The sequence below is a fragment of the Blennius ocellaris genome (assembly GCF_963422515.1).
Source record: "Blennius ocellaris genome assembly, chromosome: 15".
NCBI classification, from domain to species: Eukaryota; Metazoa; Chordata; class Actinopteri; order Blenniiformes; family Blenniidae; genus Blennius; species Blennius ocellaris.
Genome location: NC_137664.1, coordinates 3810176 through 3834825, shown reverse-complemented (window position 1 = coordinate 3834825; position 24650 = coordinate 3810176). Strand labels below are relative to the sequence as shown.

At 39.5% G+C, this 24650-nt stretch overlaps 1 protein-coding gene across 1 annotated transcript in view; it reads right to left on the bottom strand.

The window, feature by feature from the left end:
* fibcd1b (fibrinogen C domain containing 1b) overlaps positions 1-24650 on the bottom strand; it is a gene marked incomplete at both ends in the record, with an annotated part of 123115 nt that overhangs the window by 58045 nt on the left and 40420 nt on the right. Inside the window, 3 exons of the mRNA XM_080510101.1 lie at positions 226-362; positions 12804-12963; positions 23236-23715. Coding sequence (XP_080366227.1) covers positions 226-362; positions 12804-12963; positions 23236-23715 — 777 coding nt within the window. The remainder of the gene's footprint in view (positions 1-225; positions 363-12803; positions 12964-23235; positions 23716-24650) is intronic.

The following is a 24650-nucleotide window of genomic DNA, read 5'->3' as shown; positions in this document are numbered from 1 at the left end:
AAAAAAGAAACGACGAGTAAAAGCAGAAAGGGTGAAAGGGCCTTCAATTCTCTCCCATTTCTCTGTTTTTATTTTGATTATAACCCTCGCATAAGTGTAGCAACAGAGGGAATCTTTTTACTTTGGGGAGCTATGCATGCAGCTTAAGAGCTTTGTGTGTTCACGTATTGCAATATGTGTGCATGTGTGTGTGTGTGTGTGTGTGTGTAACTGTGTCTGACTCACTGTCCAGCCTCCTCCGTCTGTGGTCATGTCACAGTAGACCTGAAAGCCTGCGGGGTGGTGGATTGGAAATACAGAGTAGATGCCGTCTTCTCTCTGACCACTGGCGTACAGATCACCGCAGTCACGGGGACGAGAGCCTGGGGAAAGGTTAAAGTGGGGAAGAGGCATTAAATAAATTAAGCCCAGTATGGGTTGCAAAAGCAAAACAGGGCACTGTGGCCTTTGTTTAGCGGGCCACTAAAAACGCATATTCAATCCAGCAAACATGAACAGTCAAAAATAACATAAAAGATTACTCCGTTTTTTTTTTTCTTCCATTTTTTTCAAAAGAATATTGATTTTTGTAAAGCATAGAACAGCAATGAGAACCCATTGCAATGGATTAAGTAATGACATAAAACGAGCAAGTAAGGAGATGAATGATGGATTCGTATTAACAGAGTGATAAAAACACAGAAAACAAGAAGGTTTAAGTAAAGATAGACAAAGCACATGACAATGTAATAGTGAGAATACATACAACACAGACAAAAAGAGTTGGGACACTAAATGTATCTACATACTGTTCCTAGCAGGCTGAAAACTTTATTACCTGCCACCCTGTGCAAAGTGGATTTCATAAAGTAGGGTATGACAGTAACTTTGACTGCACATTGCCGCCATGCTGAATCAGAGTTGGCAGCAGCTTCGGCGTACATCACTTTCCAAGGCTAACAACGTTATTTTCCACATCATCTACGTAAACCATCGGTGCTCCTCGGCAGTAAATAAATGAGGCAAACAAAGAATTAAGCCGTGGTTCCAGTGGCATTTATGTGCAGGGAAACAGGAGAGAAGTTAACAGAGAACATGGTTCAGCAATTTATCTCTGTGAGAATCAGTAAACCAGGGGTCGGCATATTCTTTTTTTAATGTGGAATGTGAAATTCTTGTCAATGAGTGCGCCAGGTTCACCAGCATTCTCAAACTAAATGAAATTAAAGTGTGACGAGAAATACCAAAAAAAATCATTTACGACACACCTTGAATTTTTTTTTTCATATACAAAGGTCACAATCAGACATATTTTAAAGGACATTTTCCTGTTATTCATATTATGGGCTAGTAAAATAAGCACAAACCCATTTATTCATTTCAATTATTAATTTGCTCCAGACATGACAAAAATATATGAAATACAGATACATAAGAAAAGAAAAAAATACACTAATATGAATGATACAATGCAGTACATACATGCATACATACTTTATGAAAAATACATATACACAAAAATAAATCTATATCCAATACACCTAGAAATACATTGTTATATACATGCACATAGAAACACACATCTAGTTTAACATTTCTAAAAAATCGGTCGGAAGAATAAACATTTCTTCCAAAGCTTTAGTTATTTATAATATGTTCATATTCTAAAACATATTGCATTGAGAGGGGAAATAAACAGGGATAACAGTGCATCACATTTCAAAACCATGTTTCGACCAAGAGCAAGTTAAATGCGTTACTCTTTAAAACATTTTTTTTTAAAGAAACAGTAAAAACTGGAGGGAAAAAAAGTGATTTCCAAGCACTACTTTCAGTTAATTATGCACTCTAAGCTGCATCAAAACCATATTACATGTGAAACATCCATGTTAACATATTTAAACACCAACACTTTCATAGTATAAAAGTGTTGCGATACAGTTTTGTTTAGATTTTTTTGCTTTAATGGAAGAAAAAATGTATCGGTCCTCTTGGTGCGACTGTGAATAGCTGGTTCAGTTTCTGATGACTCATTGTCAGCAAAAAACCTTTGCCATTGTACCAATATTTACGCTGCGTCGTTTGAACTGTGGGTTTTGAACTGTGGGTAACTGGAGGCTACGTTTTCCCCGCTGCAAGCCATTGTTTTGGTCCAGTGCTTTGATCGTAAGCAAAAGTAGCGTCTGATGCTGGTGAGATGGCAGTCCTGAAATATCTGGCAATGTTGAGAGATTATTCCAGGTTGTTTGTCGTTGCGCGACATTTGTCAAGGTTGTCCACAAAACCTTCTCACTATACACCACAACCCCATTCTGAGGTATCACCACCACTGCCCGTTTTTTTTTTTGTTTTTTTTTAATCGCGGCAGAACTCGAGACGTCTGGTAGAGACGTGACAGTGACAGAGTTTGTGAGCTACAGCGGCTGCAGAGCGGAAGCACCCTTGTCTGTGACTGAGCCACTCACATTACACAAGGGATACAAAATCTATTCCCCGGGAAGCAGAAGAGAAACTCTGTGATGAGGGCAATGTCATAGATTATGCATGTCAGCTTTTGCCGGGTCAAACCCCTGAATTTATACCAGCCAAGAGAGTGCTCAGAAAGGCCATGCAATATTTTTTTTTTTTTTTTTTTTTTTTTTAAGTGCCGACATGATACGAAATGTTTGCTCTCCCCGAAGCTTTTTTTTTTTTTTTTTCTCCATTTCTCCATGCGAGCCTCGTCTAATAGGCGCCGACTTTCATCATCGTCACACATAAATGGTAAAATTTCGCTCTTCTTCTTTTCATTGCAGGAAACTGAAGTTCCCTAGGTTCCATGGGACATCAAAAAAAAAAAGGCACTATCATCATTATTTAGGAATTTGGGCTTCTTTAACAAGGGCTTTCAAAGTTTTTCATTTTAATGATCCCTTACAGCAGAGAAATTCTTCTTCCAAGGACACCCCCCTTTATTAGTCGCCCTAATGCTCCAGGTCCAGTTTCGCTTTAGCCTGTTTTAAACGCGAACACTGCAAGCATTAAACATGTTGGCACTCAATGAAAGTAATGTGTAGGTGTTTCTTTTTTCTTTTTCACTTTCTCCCAGGCGGCTTTACTTGCATATGCATAAGCAAAATCTATGTTTGCCTGTAGAAATAGGGTTTTTTACTAAGGTGGGATGAGGATAATGCAAGCAGAAAAAACGAGCCCCGCTTCATAAAATGCCAAAGGATCATTAAATCTTATTTTTCCAAACGTCTGAGAAATTGGCATTTGAAAAAGATTTTACTACCTAACAGGTCACAGCTAACCCCCCACAAAAGAGCTTTTATTGATGATATGTGGAGTTTGATCTTCTCGTCTTTGCGGGAATTTACACACAGGATCATCAATTCAGGATATTGCAAAATGCCTTATCCAGCTAGTTGATTGTGGATTTTGAGAGCTACTTCAGAACAATGGTTTTCAAATGCATACACGCTGCACGTCCCCCTGCCATGTACCGATGTTTGTCTGAATTCATCACGTTTTCACATAATGAGACATTATCATTTACCGCTTTTGGGATCAATAAACGATGGACAGCATGACTCTTCTTGTTCTTTTCTCAGCTACTTAGATCAAAAATGTATTGTAAATATCTCTATATGTCGTCAGTAACTGCCTCAATTATGGTTTATCATTAAAAGTTACTCAATATTCTCATCACAGCGACAATGACATTTCAGACCGACTATCCTTCACACAGTTTGCCATTTTATTTACTTGTAATTCCTTCTCCCCCCCCCCTGTTTTTGAATGCAATTCTTTTTTTTCTGTGTTTGAAAACTTCAAGCATTAATTGTCTACGTTTTCCAATTTCTTTAGGTCAAGGTATTTTCAAGATGACTATTGAATATGTATTTGCTGCACTAAAGTAGTTTTCTTTGACCCTAAAAATAATATCAGAGAAGTTGACTTTCTCAAATCAACTTTGAAGTCAAATACAAACTTTATCATCTTATCAGAGTGGGTTTCAGTAAAACTTTTAAAATGCCCAACACATGAGGTGGATTTTGTGTCTATATCAAAGAATACCACAACAATATCAAATATGATTTAAGGAATCAGTTTTAACTTGTCTTTAGTTCACTTACTTTTCATTCAGAAACAAAAATCTACTCAAGACGAGTTACCAATAGTCAATAAGCAATTTTTTTCTTTGGCTTTATGTTTTATTTCAATTGATTTCATTATACAACAAAGTCATTTTTTTTCTATGTGTTTATTCTCAGTTGCAGTGAGAACCAACTGTGTCTTGAAATAAATATGGAAGAGCACCGGTGCCTCCGTACAGCCAAACCGAGCGGTCCACAAGCCTGGAAAAGTAGGACTTCAACGGTGGTTTCATCCACCTCAGAGTCCCTGCTGCAGCGGAAACAGAGAAAGGGCTTCGCTGCTGTCAGGTTCGGATTCAAATAACTTTGAAAATCTAATATGCTCTTTTGGGAATCCAAAGCAAACAGTAGAGAGATGAGTTCTTCAAATATTCCCAGGCGCAGTGGGAGAGACAGCCAGTCAAAGACAATCATGGAAGTGTTCGCATCCAAGTGCCTTGTTCTTAAACATATATCCACAAAGCTATGTACAAATGGAGTAGTGTGTGCGCATATAGGTTTATCCTTATTTAGCTTTGCGTTAGTGTGACCAGTGAATGGATTTGATTGTCAGCACCTGGTATAATGTAGAACTACAATTAAATGTGTGCAGTAGCTTATATTCAAAGTGAACTATCAGGGAAAAAGTGTGACATGCATCCATGTATCAAATCTGTTCAGTGGTTTCCTGACTGATTTACGCTTCAGCTTAAATTCTCACTCTGCCTTACATTATTCAACTAAGGACATGTTTATATCGCTGAATTTTCTCACCATTCATCTCCTGCCCCGCCTCTTCGGTTCAATAACCTCAATTTGCTCTCAGGTCCACTCGCACATCCAAAGACCTGTGATGATTGAGCCTCAGACTCACTAAAACAGGCTAAAGACTCAATCAGGTGAACTATAATTTTGAGGTCTGCAGCTATTTAACGAGCAGTAACTTTTTATATTGTTATTGATTTTTTGTTTTTTGTTATGTTTTGTCCTTATATTTACTTACATGAATTGTGTGAAATGCACTTTGTAATTCACGTCTTTCAAATGTTCTATGCAAATAAATGTCATCTTTCTTCTATACATTCATTCTATACAAGGTGGATGCATGTGGCCATGCTTCTTCTGTATGTTAAGTAGTTTGGATAAGAGAAAAAAGGATGATAATTAGCTTCAGTCTATCATATGTGTTATGATAGACTATCATATGTGTTTCTCTCCTTTTCTTTTTTTTCTTCTAAAAAGCAAAAGCTCAAATTGCAGCAGAAAGACTGAGGTCTAGAATATGCATTAACAAGTTCATGCACGCACACACACACACACACACACACACACACACACACACACACACACACACACACACACACACACACACACACACACACACACACACACACACACACACACACACACACACACACACACACACACACACACACACACACACACACACACACACACACACACATCTAAATATATAAAGTCCCCTAACTTAAGCACCAGAATAAGAAACAAAAACAAAAATAGTCCACAGAAACCACGAAGGGTGAAATCTGCATGTAAAAGAGCAATTTTATTTTAGTTTTGTATTTCTTTGTAATCTTGTGCACAAAAATATCCCCTCCAAGATTCTGTCCCCACTTCTCGGCATGCTTTAGTGAGACTGTATTTTATGTTGGGGTCAGATCAGGACTTCCAATAATGAGTTGGGTCCCAGAATCGATTGCGGAGGACTTGCAGGGTAACAGATCAGGTTGTGTTGACCGCCGTCCTTGCGGAGAGGATCCATTCAGCAGGAGACTGCTCTGGAGATCTCAGATGACCCTACCATTGTATAAACATTCACAAACATGTGATATGGGTGGCTACTGACTAAATTCACCACGCTGTGAGGAAAATAGTACATTGGGCTTGTACTCGTCTCAAAAACCACAGTTCTAAAGGAAGCTGATTGTGGATAAAAATAGTGGCAATTTTTCGGGATCAGTAGGAGTCACTTCTACAGTGAGCTTGTCAGAGGGCAAGAAATGAGAGAGAAAAAGACGAAAAGCACTAAACCAATCCTTCTGACATGATAGACAAAAAAAAAAAAATGTTTGCGTTCTGAGTTTGTGCTTTTCGAGTTTTCTTAGAAACGTCTGCAAAGACTTGATGGAGATCAAAACTCTTATTGGTGACTGCTGTGAAACCCCAGATTATTTTATTGTGGCACTCGGGAGTCTGTGGGACGAAACCTTATGAAGTGACAGTTCCAACAAAACCCTTTATTGAGATAGCGATGGGTATTTAAAGGACAGGTTTGTATGTGAAGTTGAAGCAAGGAGGCCAGAGTTTGGGAACACTATTATAGTGTTCTTGAGAAAACAATGCATTACCTAAACATGAAATAGCAAGTATGCTGTTGTAATTTATAGTGAGTCATTGTCTGCTTGTTTTTTTGCTTGATTTGTTTTTGTATTAATTGGTTGATAACGTTATGGAGAGTACAATTCTGAGCTAGAAGACAAAAATCATCAACCCATCCCTCTACTCTGTATATGTGTATATATAAATGACAATAAAGATAAAGTCCATCAGATCTGTGCAGGGACACTCCTAAATAGGCAGAGACACAAAACTAGATTGATAGTCATGGGCGATGGTGGAGGTAGGAACAGATTCTCAGCAAAGGTACTTTCACACTCTTCCCTTTTTGCAATTAGGTGTCTAAAGACATAAACCTCCATCCACAGTGCTGAACCCTTGAGCGTGTTGCTCAATTAGTCTGAAAACTATACGGCTTTCCTCCTTATAACCACATAGCTTCAGGATATCCATGATTAAAACAAGTCACTGTGAGGCATTGTGTGACTATTTACATGAAACATGGCAGAATTTCAAGTGGAAATAAATTATAAATCAAATAACACACACGGAGAGAGAGAGAGGGGGGGGGGAGACGTTCCCTGTGGGCTCAGCATTATTCTAATTTCAAAATAGTTATCAGACTGACTGGGGAACAGATTCCTGTAGATATAATTTAATTATTAATATCTATATAGACAAGGCAAAAGCTACAAATTGAGCCACGCAGAGGTAGATGTCTGAGAATAGGAGGAAAACAAGGGTTTAAGCCATTGTTGCATACTGTATTCTATAGGTATATGAAGGGACGAAGGTGACATATTAAGTGAAGTATATCAGCTCTGAGGCTAGTCAGTCTTTTTTTTTTTTCTTTGGGGGAAAATAATTTAAATCCGAGTGTGAACAAAAGGCCTTGAGATTTTTTGGCAAAGTCAAGTCCACAGAGAGTCTTATTGTTAAAAAACAAATGTTGATTTTGTTACAGGGAGCCGCTTCTTTCTCCAGGCTCTCTTCCCTCACTGGCAACTCACAGAAAAATATACAGCGAGGAATTATTTCACAGTGCTTACAACAAATGATAGATGAAGTAAACAAGAATAAATCTGCTCTCCCATATTATATTGCATCAGTGTCACAATGCCTCGAAAATTCCAGCCATCAACACAAACCTAATTCCATAGTAAAGTGTGTTTTCTTTGTATGATGACTAATGAAAAAAACTACATATTTCAATAAGCCTGTGTCCCCCAAAACACTTTTTTTTTTTTTTTTTAAATCTCAATAATTTATGTACATTTTTATTTTGTTACAAACCTTAGGACTTTAAACTAACTCATTCAAAAACAGCTATTAAAATAGATTTTTTTTTCTCAGTAGTTTAAATAAACATACAGGAGATTCACACTGAGAAAAAATAACATGCTGTGTTAACAACAATAATGCACTAAAACACTTGACTGAACGCAACATGTGTGACAAAGACACCCTCGTTCAAAAATAGTCACAAGAAGATCAAGTCTGATGTGTTTGAGACGGCAGCTCTCAACAACTCCAACTGAATTCAAATTGAATTAGATCTCAAGAGCATGTAATACTTTTCACCTAGAAGAAACTTTAATCTTGGGAATTTAGGACCGAAACAATTAAAGTAAGGAGGAACAACATGAGAAAATGATCATCCCATTTACTACAGGGCCAAATTGTGACTGATTACTGTACATCTCGCATAGTTTACAAAGGCCATGGCCTGATTTTAATCAACATGTGGGTACTAGATATTTTTTACCTTGTGAAAATCAGTAATGCTGTAAATTGGAGCTGAATCAGTTGATACCTGGTTCAAATTTGCTTGAAATGACCATCACCCTAGTCTTACCTGTGAGCTCAATGATTTATAAATTTATGGAAATTTATGGTAAAACTATAGGGACTGGGCTACAAAGGGCTCACGGGCCACCAGTGTACCAAAGGTTTGTGGGTTAAAAAGTATGTGAAATTTTAAATTAGTGCCGATCCCGATGAGGTCACTACCTTACCAATGGCAGGATATTTTGTGTGTCTCTAAGACCTTGAGAGCTACTTTATGTTGGTTGAAGTATTACACTTCAGGTGGGAACACTCATGCCGAACAGGCCAAATGGTAGACACCAGATGAAGAGTGATCCCCTGACCCTTCGGGTTGACGGTTTGGGTGGTGAGCTAATAAACCACTCCTGTAAAATGTGTGTATTATAGAAATGAAAATGGCAGAAGTGCAAGGCGTTAATGAGTCAATGTAAGAGGCAAAGAATGATGGTTAAACCGCAGATGAAACCGCTGTTGCCAGAGGCACATGTGAAGATTGCTGAGCAGAACGTCAGGACATAAGGAAAAGTCGTACCATCTATTGAACTTGTTTGCTTTCAAATGCATATATCACCACTACTTTGGTTCCAACTCCAACCTCATAAAAGTTGATGGCATTTCCATCCCTATGGACAGCTCCACTGTTTCCTCTGCCTTTGAGGTTGAGAGTGTGTATCATTGACAATACTGCTCGATCTGGATAGTTCTACCTTCACAACATCAACCACGTTGGTCCCTCCATCTCAGCCCACAGAACAGAAAAACTGGTCCACGTCACCTCTAGTTTCAACAATTGTAATCAATTATCCTTGATTTTACTCTCAAATCCAGTCCATGCTGCCGCCAGGACACCATCCATCCATCACAAAACTGCCTGTCCTCTAAAAACTGCACTTCCAATTCAACATTGCATGCACCTGAATTTTTTTTAATTTTTTTTTTTAATTCCCAAGGCCATCTATAACCTCTGTCCTACATACCTCACCGAAGTCCTCCACCACAGGAACTCACCCTGCTAGACTCCCAGGGCTCTGGCTCCTCTCTCAACCTGCTCTGAACACCACAGGGTCTGGAGCTGTCAGCAGTTCGACCCCCCACAACTACAACTCGCTCCCACTCGACATTCAAAACACTCGAACCCTGGAAACCTTTAAATGCCTCCTCAAATCCTTCATTTTTATCTTTTTCCAAAACAGGCTCATGCTAAAATGCTGTAGATCTGCTGCAGGTAATTTTTTTTTTTTTTTTTATTAAATGCTGCTGATTTTCCCATCTAGTTTTTATTCATTAAGCATATTTCCTGAACCAAAGTGTCTTGAAAGGTGCCTGTGAATAAAATGTATTATTACTGCTATCACTACCACATTGTACATAATACTGTGTCGGGCGTTTGCATTGTTTGATTGTGTCCATATCTACCACGTTTCAAAAGGAGGCTCAATTCTGCTCAGTCCTTTGGTGAGAAGCTGCTGTTAATGTGCTGAGAAGGATTTCCTCACTAATTTCATTTTCAGAGATTCACGATAAGGTTTTGTCTCCTTCGGTTTCTTTTTCTTTGGTTGCCAACTTCTCTTAATTTCTACTGGTCTCGTTGTTTTCCTCACAGTGTAGACTTTGTGACAGAGCAACTCCAGCATTCAGGTCGACTTGTTACATCATGTCCGATAGGCTGCACAGAGGTATCGTGGTTAGCACTCTTTGCCTCATAGGATTGTGTGCATTTCCTTAGTGTGGTTTTGTCAGTTTCTCCATGCAACCCCCCCCCAAAAAAAAAAAATCATTATTAATTAAATGCATTAGTGACTCTAAATTGCCCAAAATGTTTGTGTCCGTCTGTCTTATAAGAGACTGGTGGCTTGCCAGAGCTGTACCCCTATTGTCAACCAGTCAGATGGGATCGAATACAGCACCCCGTGACCAAGATATGGATAAATTGAAATAGAACGTTCTCAACAAACACATCAAACTCCAACTTATTACATTATTCAAGAATTTAACCTTCCTATACAAGCAGTGACCCTCATTTCTCCCTCTCGAGGACATTTACCTACATATGTGGATAAATCAAATCCTCACAGTAACATTAAATGATATTTTTATCATTACACTGGAGTTATGTGATTAAATATAAAAAAACTGACCAAAATCCCACATTTCTATCTATTTCTACTCTAGGAAATCAACAAATGCACTTTCCTCCCCCTAAAGAATTGCATTTACATTGTTAAATACGGCAAAACAATGTGTTATTTACATAAACTTAAACAAAATATGACATTTTAGATGTACTTTTACACTCACTTTGCTATTCTTAGTTGATCGTTGTCACGCAAACCAAAGGGACCAATTCCGTTTGGGGTTATTTGGCATCTTTGTGAATCCATCCATTCATATTTTTCTTTTCTAATTTTTCAGATGATCTTTCACATTGTGAAAATAAGGACAGCATTAATTATTTCAGAACCCAGAAGGCTAAAAACGCCAGAGAAGACCATACATTAAAACAAGGCTTGAAGAAATGATTCCACGGCTGAGCTTAAACACCTACTGTGAGATAACAATCCCACTAAGATCTAAGGGATAATTTCAGCATTAACTGGTTTATAATTTATTGCCACTTGAATTTCTACTCTGTTGCAAGAAAGTGTTTACTGATTGCTTCAAAAAATCTGGTTAAGGGAGAGAAAGTCTCAAAGGCATCATGAGGCATAAACTGTGTGGAGTCAAACGACTGGCTTGCTGCTCCAAGTGTTCAGCACCACGGACAGCGCTTCAGCCAGTTCTGTCGTCGAAACATCACTCTGCTCCTCTCCAGCCGCTTTACTGGGAACACGTCGACAACCCAACGTGATCCAGGACAGCAGCGCTGCCATAAATCCTGCCATTACGAAACCCATAATGTTGAGTTTTCCTCGAGATTAATAGTACTAACGTATTCATACTTTTAACTCTCAGTATAATTTCGGCTTTCTCAACATCAAGGCACCAAAAAAAAAAGCCTTGAAAAAGAGCATATGGGCAGATTAAAACCACTCCGACGATATCATGGAAATCTGAACATTATTACCTTTGTCGAGGAAGAATTTATAGCAAAGCTGGTGTACTGGATTGTGACAGATTACACCAAAGTATGAGCTGAGTTTAATTTATGGATTTGTTGATTTTGGTAGAGTTTTCAGCTTTGTCCTAAATAGTATCATAATAGTATATAAATAGTTATTATTAGTAGTAGTAGTAGTAGTAGTAGTATTTTTATTATTACTATTATTATTATTACGACTACTAGTATAAAAGCTGCAGTAGTAATAACAGTAGTTGAATAGTAAAATAATGTGAAAAATGAGTTATAACAGTAAATCCATGAGTACTTTAATAGGGGTAATAGGAGTAGTACTCGTATAAGTAGTATCTGTAGTTGTAGTAGCAGGAATAGGAGCACTATCATAGTAGTAGTAACAGTAACAGTACAAGAACTGGTAGCAGTATCTGTTGCAGAAGCATTTGAAGTAGTGTTGATGGTAATTGAAGTAATAGCAGTCGCAGGTGCGTGGCAGTAGATCAGAGTCGTACGAGCATTATTAATAAAAGTTACTGGAATAGTGGTAAATGTAATGATGGCAGCGACAGTAATAATTAGCAACAGTCATGAATGGAGTAGTTCAGTAGCACTAATAGTAGTAATGTATTAGGAGTACTCACAGTATTAAAAGTAATCATAATGGCTTTGGTATTAATAGTGAGAATAACAGCAGCAGCAGATGTCGCCATAGTTTGTTATGATGTTAATCTTACGACAAATGCTCCCACCAAACGTGCCACACAACAGAGTGAACATCCATTCGTACATGTCACAAAGCCTCGTGTTTACAGATTCATGAGGTTACTCAAGTCTCTGCGACTCACACCCACACACTAAATCGCACTACATTATTGTATGGCGTATGTTAAACACAAGAGGCCTTCACTCTGCTCCTTGGCTACCTATGCGAAGCAAATCCAACATGGGGAAAAATGCCATGGGGTATACTGTGCCTGCTTAAAAGCCTTCCAATGGGATGGTGCCTGAGGCCCTTCTCTGTCTCTCAGCAACACAGTCCAGTGGACATGCAAGTCATCTCTCATGTGCAGTACGGAAAAAAAAAAAAAGAAAGAAAAAAAAATTCCACATCCCTACCAAGGCCACTGGATAATGTGGATGAGCTGTAGCCTGGAGAAACATACTGATATTGCCAGGAGAGGCTTGGGCTGAATGAATATGTGGCAAGATGGATGACAGACGGACCACACTGAAATCTAATTTTACACAATAGTGCGATAGGAATAACAGGAGAATCAGGAAATAAGAGCAGGGCAGAATAGCGAAAGGTCACACATAAAGGTAGACCGTGATGTATACATTGCGCGCACATGGAGACGGGAGGGACGGACGGGATATCTGACAAATCTGCGGGGAGAGAAAAAATAAAAAAAATCCTGCTCGACAGGTACATACAGCCAAAGCGTTTCACGTTTTTATCTTACCGTTGGAGCAGCCCTTGAAGCGCGCCCCTCTGACTGGTGCCCTTTGTAAGTCGGCCTTCACGCGTGCTTTCAGCCCCACGTTCTCCTTCTGCATGGCATTAAGAGCGTCGCTGACCGAGTTCACCACCTTCACCATGTTGATCTGGCTGTCTGACAGCAGCTGCAACACACACACACACACACACACACACACACACACAATGGAAGAGAGGAACACACATTTTCACATCTCCTGAATTTGCAATTGTTCTTGCTTGAGTGAATACAAACTGTAAAGACTTTAAAACACTTCCCACCCTTCTCCGAGAATGTAATTTATATCTTCTATCTTCCAATAATTATTACTTTTATAGATTTGGACAGTTAAGCTGAAATGTGAACCTAAAGATGTTTAAGATTTACATAATATCAAAGCGATTTTCAGACTCTTTCTATTTGGCTACAAATATGGAAATCATTTACGTTCCGGTAAAATATATGAAGATTAAAATGCTATTAAATTTGCAGGAAATGATCCACAGGCTGAATAACATTTGGAGGGTAATCACAAATGCACAGACACTTCATCTGGTCAAACAGACTGATCAGCCATAACATTGAAACCACAGAAAAATGAAGTGAATGATAGTATTTATCCTTCTACCTTGGCACCTGTGAGTATGGGAGATATATGAGGCAGTGATGTGATCCCCCTCATACTAAAAATATTAGAAGTGGGGAAAAATGTACAATTGTAAGGATTTCAGCAAGTTTAACAAATGCCAAAGATGGTAGACTCAGAGTTAATAAGTGTGTGTGTGTGGGGTTCCCAAGTGGTCAGCATCTATCAAAAATGACCCCGACGAGGTGAAGTAGTGAACAGGTGACCAAGCTATAGGCGCTTTAAGGCTTGAATGCACATGATCCCGAGAAGGCCCAATCTCACAACTGACTGAAAGATTATCTGCCATCATCTTGGGGTGAGATACAACAGCACGCCTTCAGAAGTCTGGTGGAGTCCATGTGGAACTGCAAAAACCCTGCAATAGGCTCCCACAGCTCAGTTGAGGTTCAGATAGAAAAGATAAATAGATCTTACACCTACATAAGACATCACAGGAGTATTAAAATTAGGGTTTTTGCTTGCGTTAGACTATTAACACAGAAAGATCTGCTGACATGTTCGCAGTCACCATGGCGATTTTATCAATATCAGAGATGTACAGCAAATCAATCTGAATTTGATTAGATGATTGGTCACAGAGTCAAAGTTTGAGGCACGACACAGAAAACAATCATAGGCTATGAGATTTTCCATTTCCTACACGCTCTTTACTGTATGACACTACTGTGCAAGACTTTTAATTTTTTTCCAATTAGTGGCCCCGGTTTTCTTTGTGGCTTTAGGGTGGTGAGACGAGGCAATTAATCGTGGATGATTTCATTGAAGCAACTTAAATGTATGATTTTCATTGAAGGCATCAACAAGTGCGGCTTTGTGCCCCTGTGATAATAATGGGATTAAAAAAAAAGAGATGAGGAACAAAACCTAAAAAAAAAAAAAAAAGACTAAAAGTTGTCCCAAGGGACAAGGGACTAAAACTGTTTATCTAACTTGTAAAATTGAGCCTTATGCAAATTCTACAAAATGTATAGTTAATGGACTATAAGATTCAGTATAATATAACAACTGGTACAGTCTGGCCCTTTGGGGACCTTTAGAAAAGCAGAGGTGCAGAGAGTGCCCTGTGCTGCAAAGACACCACATGGTTGCCTGTTCCATAATGCACTTTGGTGAATGCTGTGAAATACAAAGAGCCCTGTGGGAAGGCTCTTGATGAATGTGTGTGCTGGGGCTAGCTGCGAGCGGGGGTAACCTCTCTGGTCTGCTCTGGTCACTCTCCTTCCTGCAGCCCTTAATGTGCCGTTCATTACCGAAAGGTCATTTTCACATACTGCTCTAGTTGGCCGCTGCCTATAGCCAACCAGGTGTTGAGCCCCCATTTGCACACACACATGCACACGCATGCATGCACGCACACGCACACACACACACACAGTATTTCTGCATGTCTGCAGTGCTATTTTCAGGTGTTAAAAGTGCATTAGGCAGAAGCCCCAGTGGCTATACTGTGGCCTCAATAACTATGCAACACCTCTAAGCCACAGAAGGCTATGCTTAAGTTATAATTTTTTTATATTTGTAATTCAATCCAGAAACACAGGCACAAAAAAAAAAAAAACGACACGTGTGCGTAATGACCTCATGCAGATCCAGAGCAAAACTCTCACATATGGATGCATACATTACAGAGACGGCCCACTGTGCGTGGCAGCCTGGTAGGCTACAAGCAGCTATTTAAAATAATCAACATCATCAAAAAAAAAACATTTCTTTCCTCTGCTTTTCATGTCAGCAATATTTCAATGTGATTTCAAGAGGCATAGGCATTAGGTAATTACTGTTTGTTTAAATTTGTGCTTTGAAACGGGGGGGGCCTTTCCAGAAACAGAGGAGTGTCTATGGCTAAGCCTTGAGTGACACGTCAATTAGGATCATGATGTAATTAGCTCTCATTAGGACGCCATTGCATTGGCATACGGAATCGGTTACGCCACAGCGTTCAACACGAGGAGCCTCGTCGGTGTGAGTCATGCCTTTCGAATGCAGTGAAATCTGGGTGCTCTCTTGCACATCTGCGGCAGACGCACGAGGGGAATTTACACTCAGATTTTCTCTACATAATTCACACGCCGACGTGCACTTAAAAGTCGGCCTTGTGTTGTTACTGTGCCATCCAATTTATTTTCCAATTTTGTAACTTAGCTGCGTCGCACGTGAGCGAATTATCTAGTGGCGCACGCGTCGGGGGCGAGCTTTCCGTGGCCTGAATCGGGAACTTTGGGGAGGCTCGTTCCCTGTGAGGGTAGAAGTCACGCAACACAGCGTTGATGCAAAGCCGAAAAAGGAAAGTATGAAACGTCGTCCAGTCGCCATCTGTCTGATACGACATCTTCCCATCACAGAGAGTCGCTGTCCAGCCGGCTGCAGCCTCGGAGGGCAAGTCGCGCTCGTTTTCCTCTTGCAGTCCCCGCAAATTGAAAAATAATTGAAACCTTCAGACGTATTTGTCCTTTTCCATTTCAATTATGAAGAAAAATACCCAGTAGATTTGAAATGTTTGAAGAATACTTCACAGCACTGAACTTTTCAGTACTTCAACAAACTGCACAGCTACCAAAACACACCCAAACTCTTCAACTATTTAGTGATACTTTCTTCATAATTATATTGAGTTTGGCTCCGTGATATTCTTGGTGGAGCTGAAAAACAAGGTGATTAATGCATCGTTTTAATAATTCATTAGTACACATTTTTTTCCACACATAATTTATTGTTTTTAATTATTTTTCAACCACCAGAGGAATACCAGGGGCCAGTAGCATTATATTAGAGCTCAAAACAACAACATGAAGAAATACTGCAGGAGCAATATTGTATATATAATTAAAAAGCACAACATGTAAAGTAGATATATGTGTTATATGAGTATTTCTATGTGTATGTATAGAAGCATTTTATTTATTATTTAAGAGTTGTTTTTTTCTGTTTTTGTGTGTGTTCTGCCACTTGTGGAAAAAAAGTTATTGAAAAAAGATTACAAATACTGATCTTACTCAAGTTTGATAGTAATTTTGAGTACTCATATGGAGTTTAACTCGTACTTTCTAATTTGCAATTTACACCATTGAATCTACAGGAATTTATTTGCAAACCTTTTGATTTGCATTTCATTTAATGGAAATTTCTGCTTAAGATTTTAAAGCTTAAGATTCACATTTGCTTCATAAACATATAGCAACATGTATTTTTACTATAATCAATGGCTTATTTGGATCATTTCTGTTGCACTTAGATATTTCATAGGTGTATAGATATTAATATTAACCATTGTGATTGAAATTCAGGCACTGGAACAGAAGCTGTACTTGAGTATCCAGAAATCTATCCACCCTATGGAGATATATATTGTATTTGGTAGATCATCAACAATCTACAACCATATTTATTTGAACATCTGAAAAACATTTAACCGTGCCAACTGTGTTACATATTCATGTCATACAGATATGTTGTAATATAACTGTGTCAAAAGTGTCACGTCATTTGCTTGAACGGTAAAAGACGGCACCTATATTCCATCTGTCCATTCATTCATCTTTTTTACAACTTCATACACGTTGTGGATGGCTGGAAAGTGATCCCAGCGAGGTGCGTCCTGGACAGGTCAACAGGGCAAACACAGAGAAAAGACACTCTCCAGGGAATTTGTAGCCGCCAATTAACCTCAAACACATGTTTTTGGACCGTGGCAGAAATCGGGAGAGCCGGGAGTAAATTAAACCAGACTTGAACCAGGGGCAAGAGTGCTGACCGCCATACTCCCCCGCATCGACTTTTCTGTACGACGCCAAGATAGGCTATATGGTTCACAAAATGGAGAGTTTACATTTTCTCAATTTTTCCACCCACATATTATGTCAAAGTAAGTCAACTGTGATGGAATTGATTATGTGTACTTGTTTGATTTGATCCGTCGAGTCAAAGCAGCGCACAAACGCTAGGTCGACCTCTCTCTTGCTTACTGCATCCATTTGATTAAACAGGCGCCGATCCTAGACATACGAGATCCCTCCGAAGCAAAGAAACCATGAATAAAAGATTAGCCCCGATGATGGGCAGGGGCTCTGTACAAAGGGGAATGTTTTTCACTGCAAATCGTATCGCACATAGACTTTCTTGGTCCTTGATCAGCCTTTTGATTTGGCCCATGTGCAGCTCGGTGTAGGAGTGGGAGTGGAAAAAGTCCAGCTGTGCAATTAAATGGTAATTAATGAAATAAAGCAGTCTAATGGCCCTTTAATGTTTCTTTGCTATATTGGCCCTTTGTCTCATTTGAGTACTAGTACCCCCACACATGCACCGATAGGCACTGTGCTCCACTTCTCCCTCACAATTTCTTGTCACAGCATTCACACAGAGCATTAATATTGTATAATCTCATGGTACAATTGCAATTTTCTTGACATAATAACCGGATATTAAGCAAAAGTCATAATTTTGCAACTTTATACTGATGAGTTCTTACAGAAATAAGAATGTACATTGAAAATTGTTAATACCCTTGTGGTGAAAAGTATTTGTTTGTTACAGCATATCTACATTTTAATTGTTCTAATAAAAGTGGTGTGGACTCTCAGAAATGCTAATGTTTATTTTGTTGTTCCTTTGAACTGGCAAGCTTGTATCTTTGAAGTTGCTTGTTTGCTTAATTCAATTAGGTTTCCATATTCTGTGTGACTTTTATTCTTATCCAGTCTCGCAGAGAGTACGTCATTGTTTGTATCACTTTCGGAGACGGGCCACTGCAACGAGCATAATTTCAGTTTCACAAACACTCAAAGGAGTTGTGACGACCAGAATTAGAATCTTGAGGCAATATGGTTTTTCTATTCTACAGTAGCAGCAGTTCACCCCTCGATCCCTCGAGCAGAGGTTGCAGATGTCACTTGTCCAAATCATTAATATTCCACAAGCACGTAATTCAGTTTAAACTGTGACCTGCGGTTCAAGGAAATCGGTAAGTCATGCTCTCTCCTGCAGTTTTTTTCCCCCCATTTTTTTTTAACATCCTTTTTGCAGTCATACCTTGTGCAAAAAGTGTTACAATGTATTTGCGAGGTGCACTTCAGCTCTGGAGACGCAAGCACTTTTAGTTTCAAAAGCGTCGCATGATTACAAGTCACAATTGCCTATGCAGAAGGCGCCGTCTCCGCTGGACCCTGAAATATGTTGAGGACTTTTAATGCAATTCATACCACTGACAGGTTTGAAGTTAATACCAAGTAAGATTGATGTCGAAAGCAACCCGGGAGCTACACACTGCAACAAGAACAGTTCATGAGATCTTTAGATTCATGCGGTGGGGGGTTCTTTGAGACTTTATATTAAAAGCGTAGGTTAAAATTACATAATACCTGAAATCATGACCATGTACATCATAAACGTCATTTTTTTAAAGATTTTTTTGCATTGAGTTATGTTGCCTCACGCAGTCAAGGTAACTGTCAGCAAGTCTCATCTAGTCTTTTGATGTATTTACACTGGTTGTACAAATCTTATTACTTTTACTAATGTGTTTTCAGTTTTTTATTCTTCCTCTTGTTAAGCAGCTTGAGATGTCGTTTTTGTTTATAAAGGGTGCTATACAAATAAAATGTATTAAATTCAATTAATTGCTTTTTAGAAGGCGGCGAGCTTTTAGAATCTCTACACTTGCAAGGTAAGAACAGAAAACAGTGGCTTTTGTGCACAGACGCTTTCTGACGACACTAAGACAATTTTATAGCATGAACATTACACTAGTGAAGATACAAAATCACCCATTACATGGAAGATATAGAAGCATCACTGGTAATGTGATGGGAAGAATAACAGATTATATAGTGAAGCTTCACTGTAATGCCACTACCTTTGGCAGCAATGCACCATTAACTGAAGATGATTATGAAATAACAGTGTAAATGACTGAAGTTTCTGTGAGCTCATTATTCTGATAGCTTTAGCATTAGTGGAGGTTTGGATGGATGGATGGATGGATGGATGCCCTAAACTAAACATTAGCCCACTATACTATGAGCTGTCTGCTGCTGTCTGCCTGTTGAGAGTGTTTCTTGGCCGTTTCTTGCTGCTGCTGCTTCTTGTTGTCACTTATTCACTCATTAATTCCTCCCTTTCAAGAGCAGGTGCTATCCTCTCCATGACTGTGGTGTCCCCTACGTAGGAGTGCATGCAGTTATAAATACAAAATGTTTATTATGACCGATTACCGCTAATGGACAAAAATAACGCGTGTCACCATTTTACTTCCAACTAACATATAATTTATTTAGACTTGCCTATAGGGAGATGATAGCCCAGCTAATGTGTTATAATAATACAACTATTATGTCATTTCTAATAGAATTAAAAGTGAGGCACAAACTATTTTAACTTTATTCAGGTACAAATCCATTGTAATTTGCCCAACAATTGTCTTGGACAGCACAGTGTTGGTTAGGAAATTACAGTTATTGGTTAGTTAGTCTGAGCGTATCAAGCTGCTCATGCATCACAAGTCATGTGAGTAATGAAGAATCAAAATATTATTTACAGTTGGACATATTTCATGTTGCTTTCAGGATGACTGAGTTGGTTCAGAATTAATGAGGTGATTCTTCTCCAGGAAAACCGGAGAGTTTGTTTTGCAAAGTAACAAATATTAATACTCGGGATAATATTCATTGGTTCTTCTGTCTCACAAAAAAACACAAAAACTATTTAACTCGGGCTTTAAAACCAGGTCCTTTTTTGTGTGAACTTTGCATGTTGTCCCTGTGATTTAGTGTTTTTTCTTCCCCAGCGTACCAAGACATGCTTGTTAGTTTCACTGACGACTCTAAATCGCTCTAAGGGATGATGTGTTGGCCCCGAGCTGATGCATTCAGAGTAGATCCTGTTTTACCCAGTTTCACACAATATGTTTGGTTTTTTTTTAAAACAGACTCATAATTAGTCTCTTTTTTTTACAAATTACAAAATACAAAAACAGTGGTGTACGTTTAACAGTGCAGTTGATTAAGGTTATTGGTTATTTGATTGAAAAGTAATGGTTCAGCTGGGTTTGCCTCCGGTCCCATTGTGACTCTTGGTTGGACAAAAATGGGTATAAAAGATGGATGGATCGTTTCTTCTAGCACTTGTGGATCTACGCAGATTGAATCCCACAGGGTCCTGTTTTGGGGTCCCTGATATTAATGGTTGAATGAATACAAGCGGTCCAAAAATAATAAGCAAATAATAGCCTCTAAATTGAATTTACATTTGTAAATGTAGCTGCGTTATGCATTTGTCATTAGAATTGTTCATCTGAAGTCATGTTTAAACAGTAAAATGAAAGAAATAGATGCGGAGAGGAAAGCAAACTGAAGTGAAAACAAAACCGCCCGTACTATTCTGACAGAGAGCAACGTGCTACGCCATGTCTGCCTCTCATCATTTAAATGTATTGCCTCATCCCTGTATTTGACCAGTTTTTCTTTCCCATCAGTATGATTTATTTGAATGCAAATACGTGGGCTTTGGTGTACCTTTTCTATTTGAGGCTTGCAAGCGCTCACTGTGAAAAATGAATATTTTAGTTTTTTAATAATGAAAACAGATTGCTCCTAAAACCCACTGCAAAGAGATTCTTCTGCAACATCACCTCGGGGGGATGTGGAAAGGTTTCTCCTGCTGTAGCACGGCGAAAGTGTTCTTCGGGGGGGGTTGGGGTGCACACAGAGCCATTACTAACACTCGCACAGTCAGCTTTGTGTCATCATATAAATCAGAAGTCCTGGCCACAGGTGGGCCATAGATCGCACAGTCACACCATGGTGTCAAGCAGAAACAGCGGATGTGCACACCAAATGCCTCGCCTCCAAAGAGGAAATCAATCACCTGGAGTAACCGTGCAGCTAGTACCAACCTCCACTTAGCCTCGCTGCCCACTGCACTGTGCCACCTACACCGCAAATTAGCAGTAGTGAAAGGGAATGGACCTCTTTCTGCCTTCACTCTGCAAACAAACAGCACCCCTCAGCAGATCCAACCAAGCAGTTTTTGAGTGATTTCTAAACAATGTTGAACCACGAGCCACAGAGGTCTGGCTTAAAGAAAAGACTGGCAGAAGCAAAATGCATTCAGTTGTTTGAGCCGTATGGCTGGCAGCTATGAAATCTATTTACTGTGGAGAAGAGAGGCTGAGGCTGATGGGCCAAAATTAAAAGAGCATGTGGTGTGAAGATTTTCCACGCACATTTAGGAAATGTATCATCAATAAATCAATGTGGACAGTGCGAAACTGAAGGGGGTCTAATTATGTTTTCATCCAATGTAGAGGCTGACTTACACATCTGGGGAAACATTATGTTATCTTACCGATTTAATGGGAAAGTTGTTCCGTTTCTAGAATGATGATGGGCATTTCTTCCCCTGTGACCTCATCTTCAAACACTAGACTGAGTGAGTTATACTCAGTGGAACATGAGCCCTATTTACACTTTAATTTAGCCGTTACCGGGCTTGTGAAGTGTGAAAAGAAACTGATGGAGTCAAGTTGGCATTGGATTAGGGAAGTTTTTTTGTTTTTTTTTCCCAATTGAATGTCAGGAAATGGAAGAAACTAAGTAGGATCAGCAGAAAATCCCCAAGTTCATTGAGCTGTGACACATCTTAAGGTGGGTTCACGATCAATATATATCGATAGCTGCTTCACAATCCAGTCCCTGAGCACTACTGTACAGTACTTAAAGTCATGACTTCACTGGCGAATCCTTGGTTTCTCCTTGGCTTATGACTCATATGATAAGTAACTAAGTGACTGACTGTTTTTGAGAAAACAATCTCTTGAACATACGTTCACACTCGATTTACTTGCATTCATACCTTGAATTGCAGTTATTTGAATGACGTCGAAAAACTAAAATAACGAAAACAGAGAAACTAAAAAAAAAAAGTTAATTTTTATTCCAAACTTTTTGGTACTATTCATTTCCATATGTGAATGAAATTGAAAAACTGCAAAAAAGATGTATAATACACACATTGTCAGAATTTCTTCAAGAAACACATCTATAAAATATAAATGTTATAGCTATCCTTGAATTAATTTTGATCGGGCTAGGTCTTATTGGTGGATGGGTGGACCGTAGGTTAAACTTTTGAATGGGATCTGGATCTTGGTGTTCGTGGATTGTTAGGTGGTGGTTTGCTGTCGGTTGGTGTTAACTGGTGGCTGGGTGGTTGGATGACAATCGGTTGGTTTGGGGACGAGAGGTGCGACTGGTTGGTGAGTGATTTGGGTGCGTTTGTAGTTAGATGAGTGGTTACCTGGGAAGTTGTCAGTTTGGGAGTGACTTGTTGGTGTGTGGTTTGGTGTCTTGGTAATTAAGTGGGTAGTAGGTAGTAGGTGGATGGGTATATGGGATTTGGTTGGTTGGTTGGTTGGTTGGTGGGCTCTCTTTGGCTGTGGGACAGTTGGTTTGGTTGTGGTTGATTGAATTTTAAATGTCCGGCAGGATGGTTTTACAGTAAATGACCATGAGAAGTCAGGTATCACATAGTGACTTTGGTACCAGCACTGCCAATGGCCCGTTTGTCCCTTTAACTGTGTTTTCATGTTTGAACCTCTTGAGAGGTTCAGTTTCTGAACTGCAGAAACTAAAAAAAATCAAACATAATATAAAGATACATCTAAATACATATTAAAATACTGGATTTTACATTTCTTACATTACTTTTCTGAGGGTTGTAGTGTGGTGTTTTAGTTTTTTGGATTTTTTTTTTGTTAGGCATACGTCTGTTTCTCACCTGTATGAGGCGTCCTTGTTCCGTCTGTAGTGTGGTCAGGTCTTGCCCCAGACTGCCCTGCCCCCTCCGCAGAGACTCGAAGTCCATTTTTAGTTGTCCCGCATGAGCCGACAGCTTGGCCACCTCTTCGGCGAGGTTGACGAGCAGAGCCCGATCCTGGCCTTTCACCGACTTCAGGTCAGAGTCGTGGTCGGTTAGTGAATGGAGCAGTGAGGTCTGCACACCCTCCAAACGCAAAAAGTTACTGTTGTAGTCGGGACAATTGGGGTCAATGAAGATGTTGATACGGGAGCCATCGCCCCTCTCAACTGTGACCAGGGCGTTGGCTTCATCCTGATTGGTGGAAATGTGGGGCAGGCCATCGGACATAGGTGGGGCCTGGTAGTGGTTCATAAAAAGGATGGTGCCCGTTACTGTGACAGCCAGCAAGACAGCCACGAAGAGCAGGATGGTGCAGAGAAGGTAGCTACAGCTCATCCTCTGTAAGAGAAACAAAAGGAGGAGGGTGGGGGTGGGCATAGGACAGAAAGTATGCATTAGGATCACAACTGATACAATACAAAATACTGTATGAAAACACCTGCCTTATTCAAAAAGAAATGACTTTCATCCATCATTGGAGGAGAAGCCAGTTGAAATCCACAGTGCTAAGTGATATAACCACATTCGCAGCTGTCGAAATGTAGTTCTGAATGATTTATGGAAGAACAGAATGCAGATTCCTTCAACTGTCTGCAGTATTGAAAGTCAAACTTTTCAAAAACAAAGGAAGAGACCATGTCTGTCCAAACAGCAGATCATCAGAGTAGTAGCAGTGTACTGTAGAGGAGAATGCAAGCTTAAGACATGTCTGCGAGAGACATTGTCAAAGACTCGAGCCTCTGTCTTTCCATTTCTGAGACAGGAAGGAAAACAATAAAACCCTGAAAAACATAGTCCCCTGTAAGAGAAGGTTAAATGATTCAGACAGCCTATCGGATGTAAATGAATGAGCAGAGTGCAGAATCCTCTTAGAGGAAAAAGCCAGAACTTTACCGGTAACACAGTCTCCATTAACTGGGCTATAAAAGGTTTCTATGATGGCCCTTTAGGATTCAGCACCATTTTTCCATGCAGGTCAGGAAAACTAGTGACGGATAACAGAGAGTAATATGGCCCACCTATACATCATCATAAAGGCCGAGCTCCCCCATACAGTCCCCCAAATGAATCAGTAACCGATCTTAAATATTTTTTTGTGTGCATCTACATCAGAAAACGTTCTCTGCATGAGAACATGTGGGCTGATGCATGTGCCTATGTGTTTGTTTTCTGTTTGTATGTGCGAGTGAGAGCGAGGACATTAATATGTAAATTGGCTCCACAAGCACAGCGAAGCACACCGACAGACAGCTAATGGTCTGCTTTACGACAGA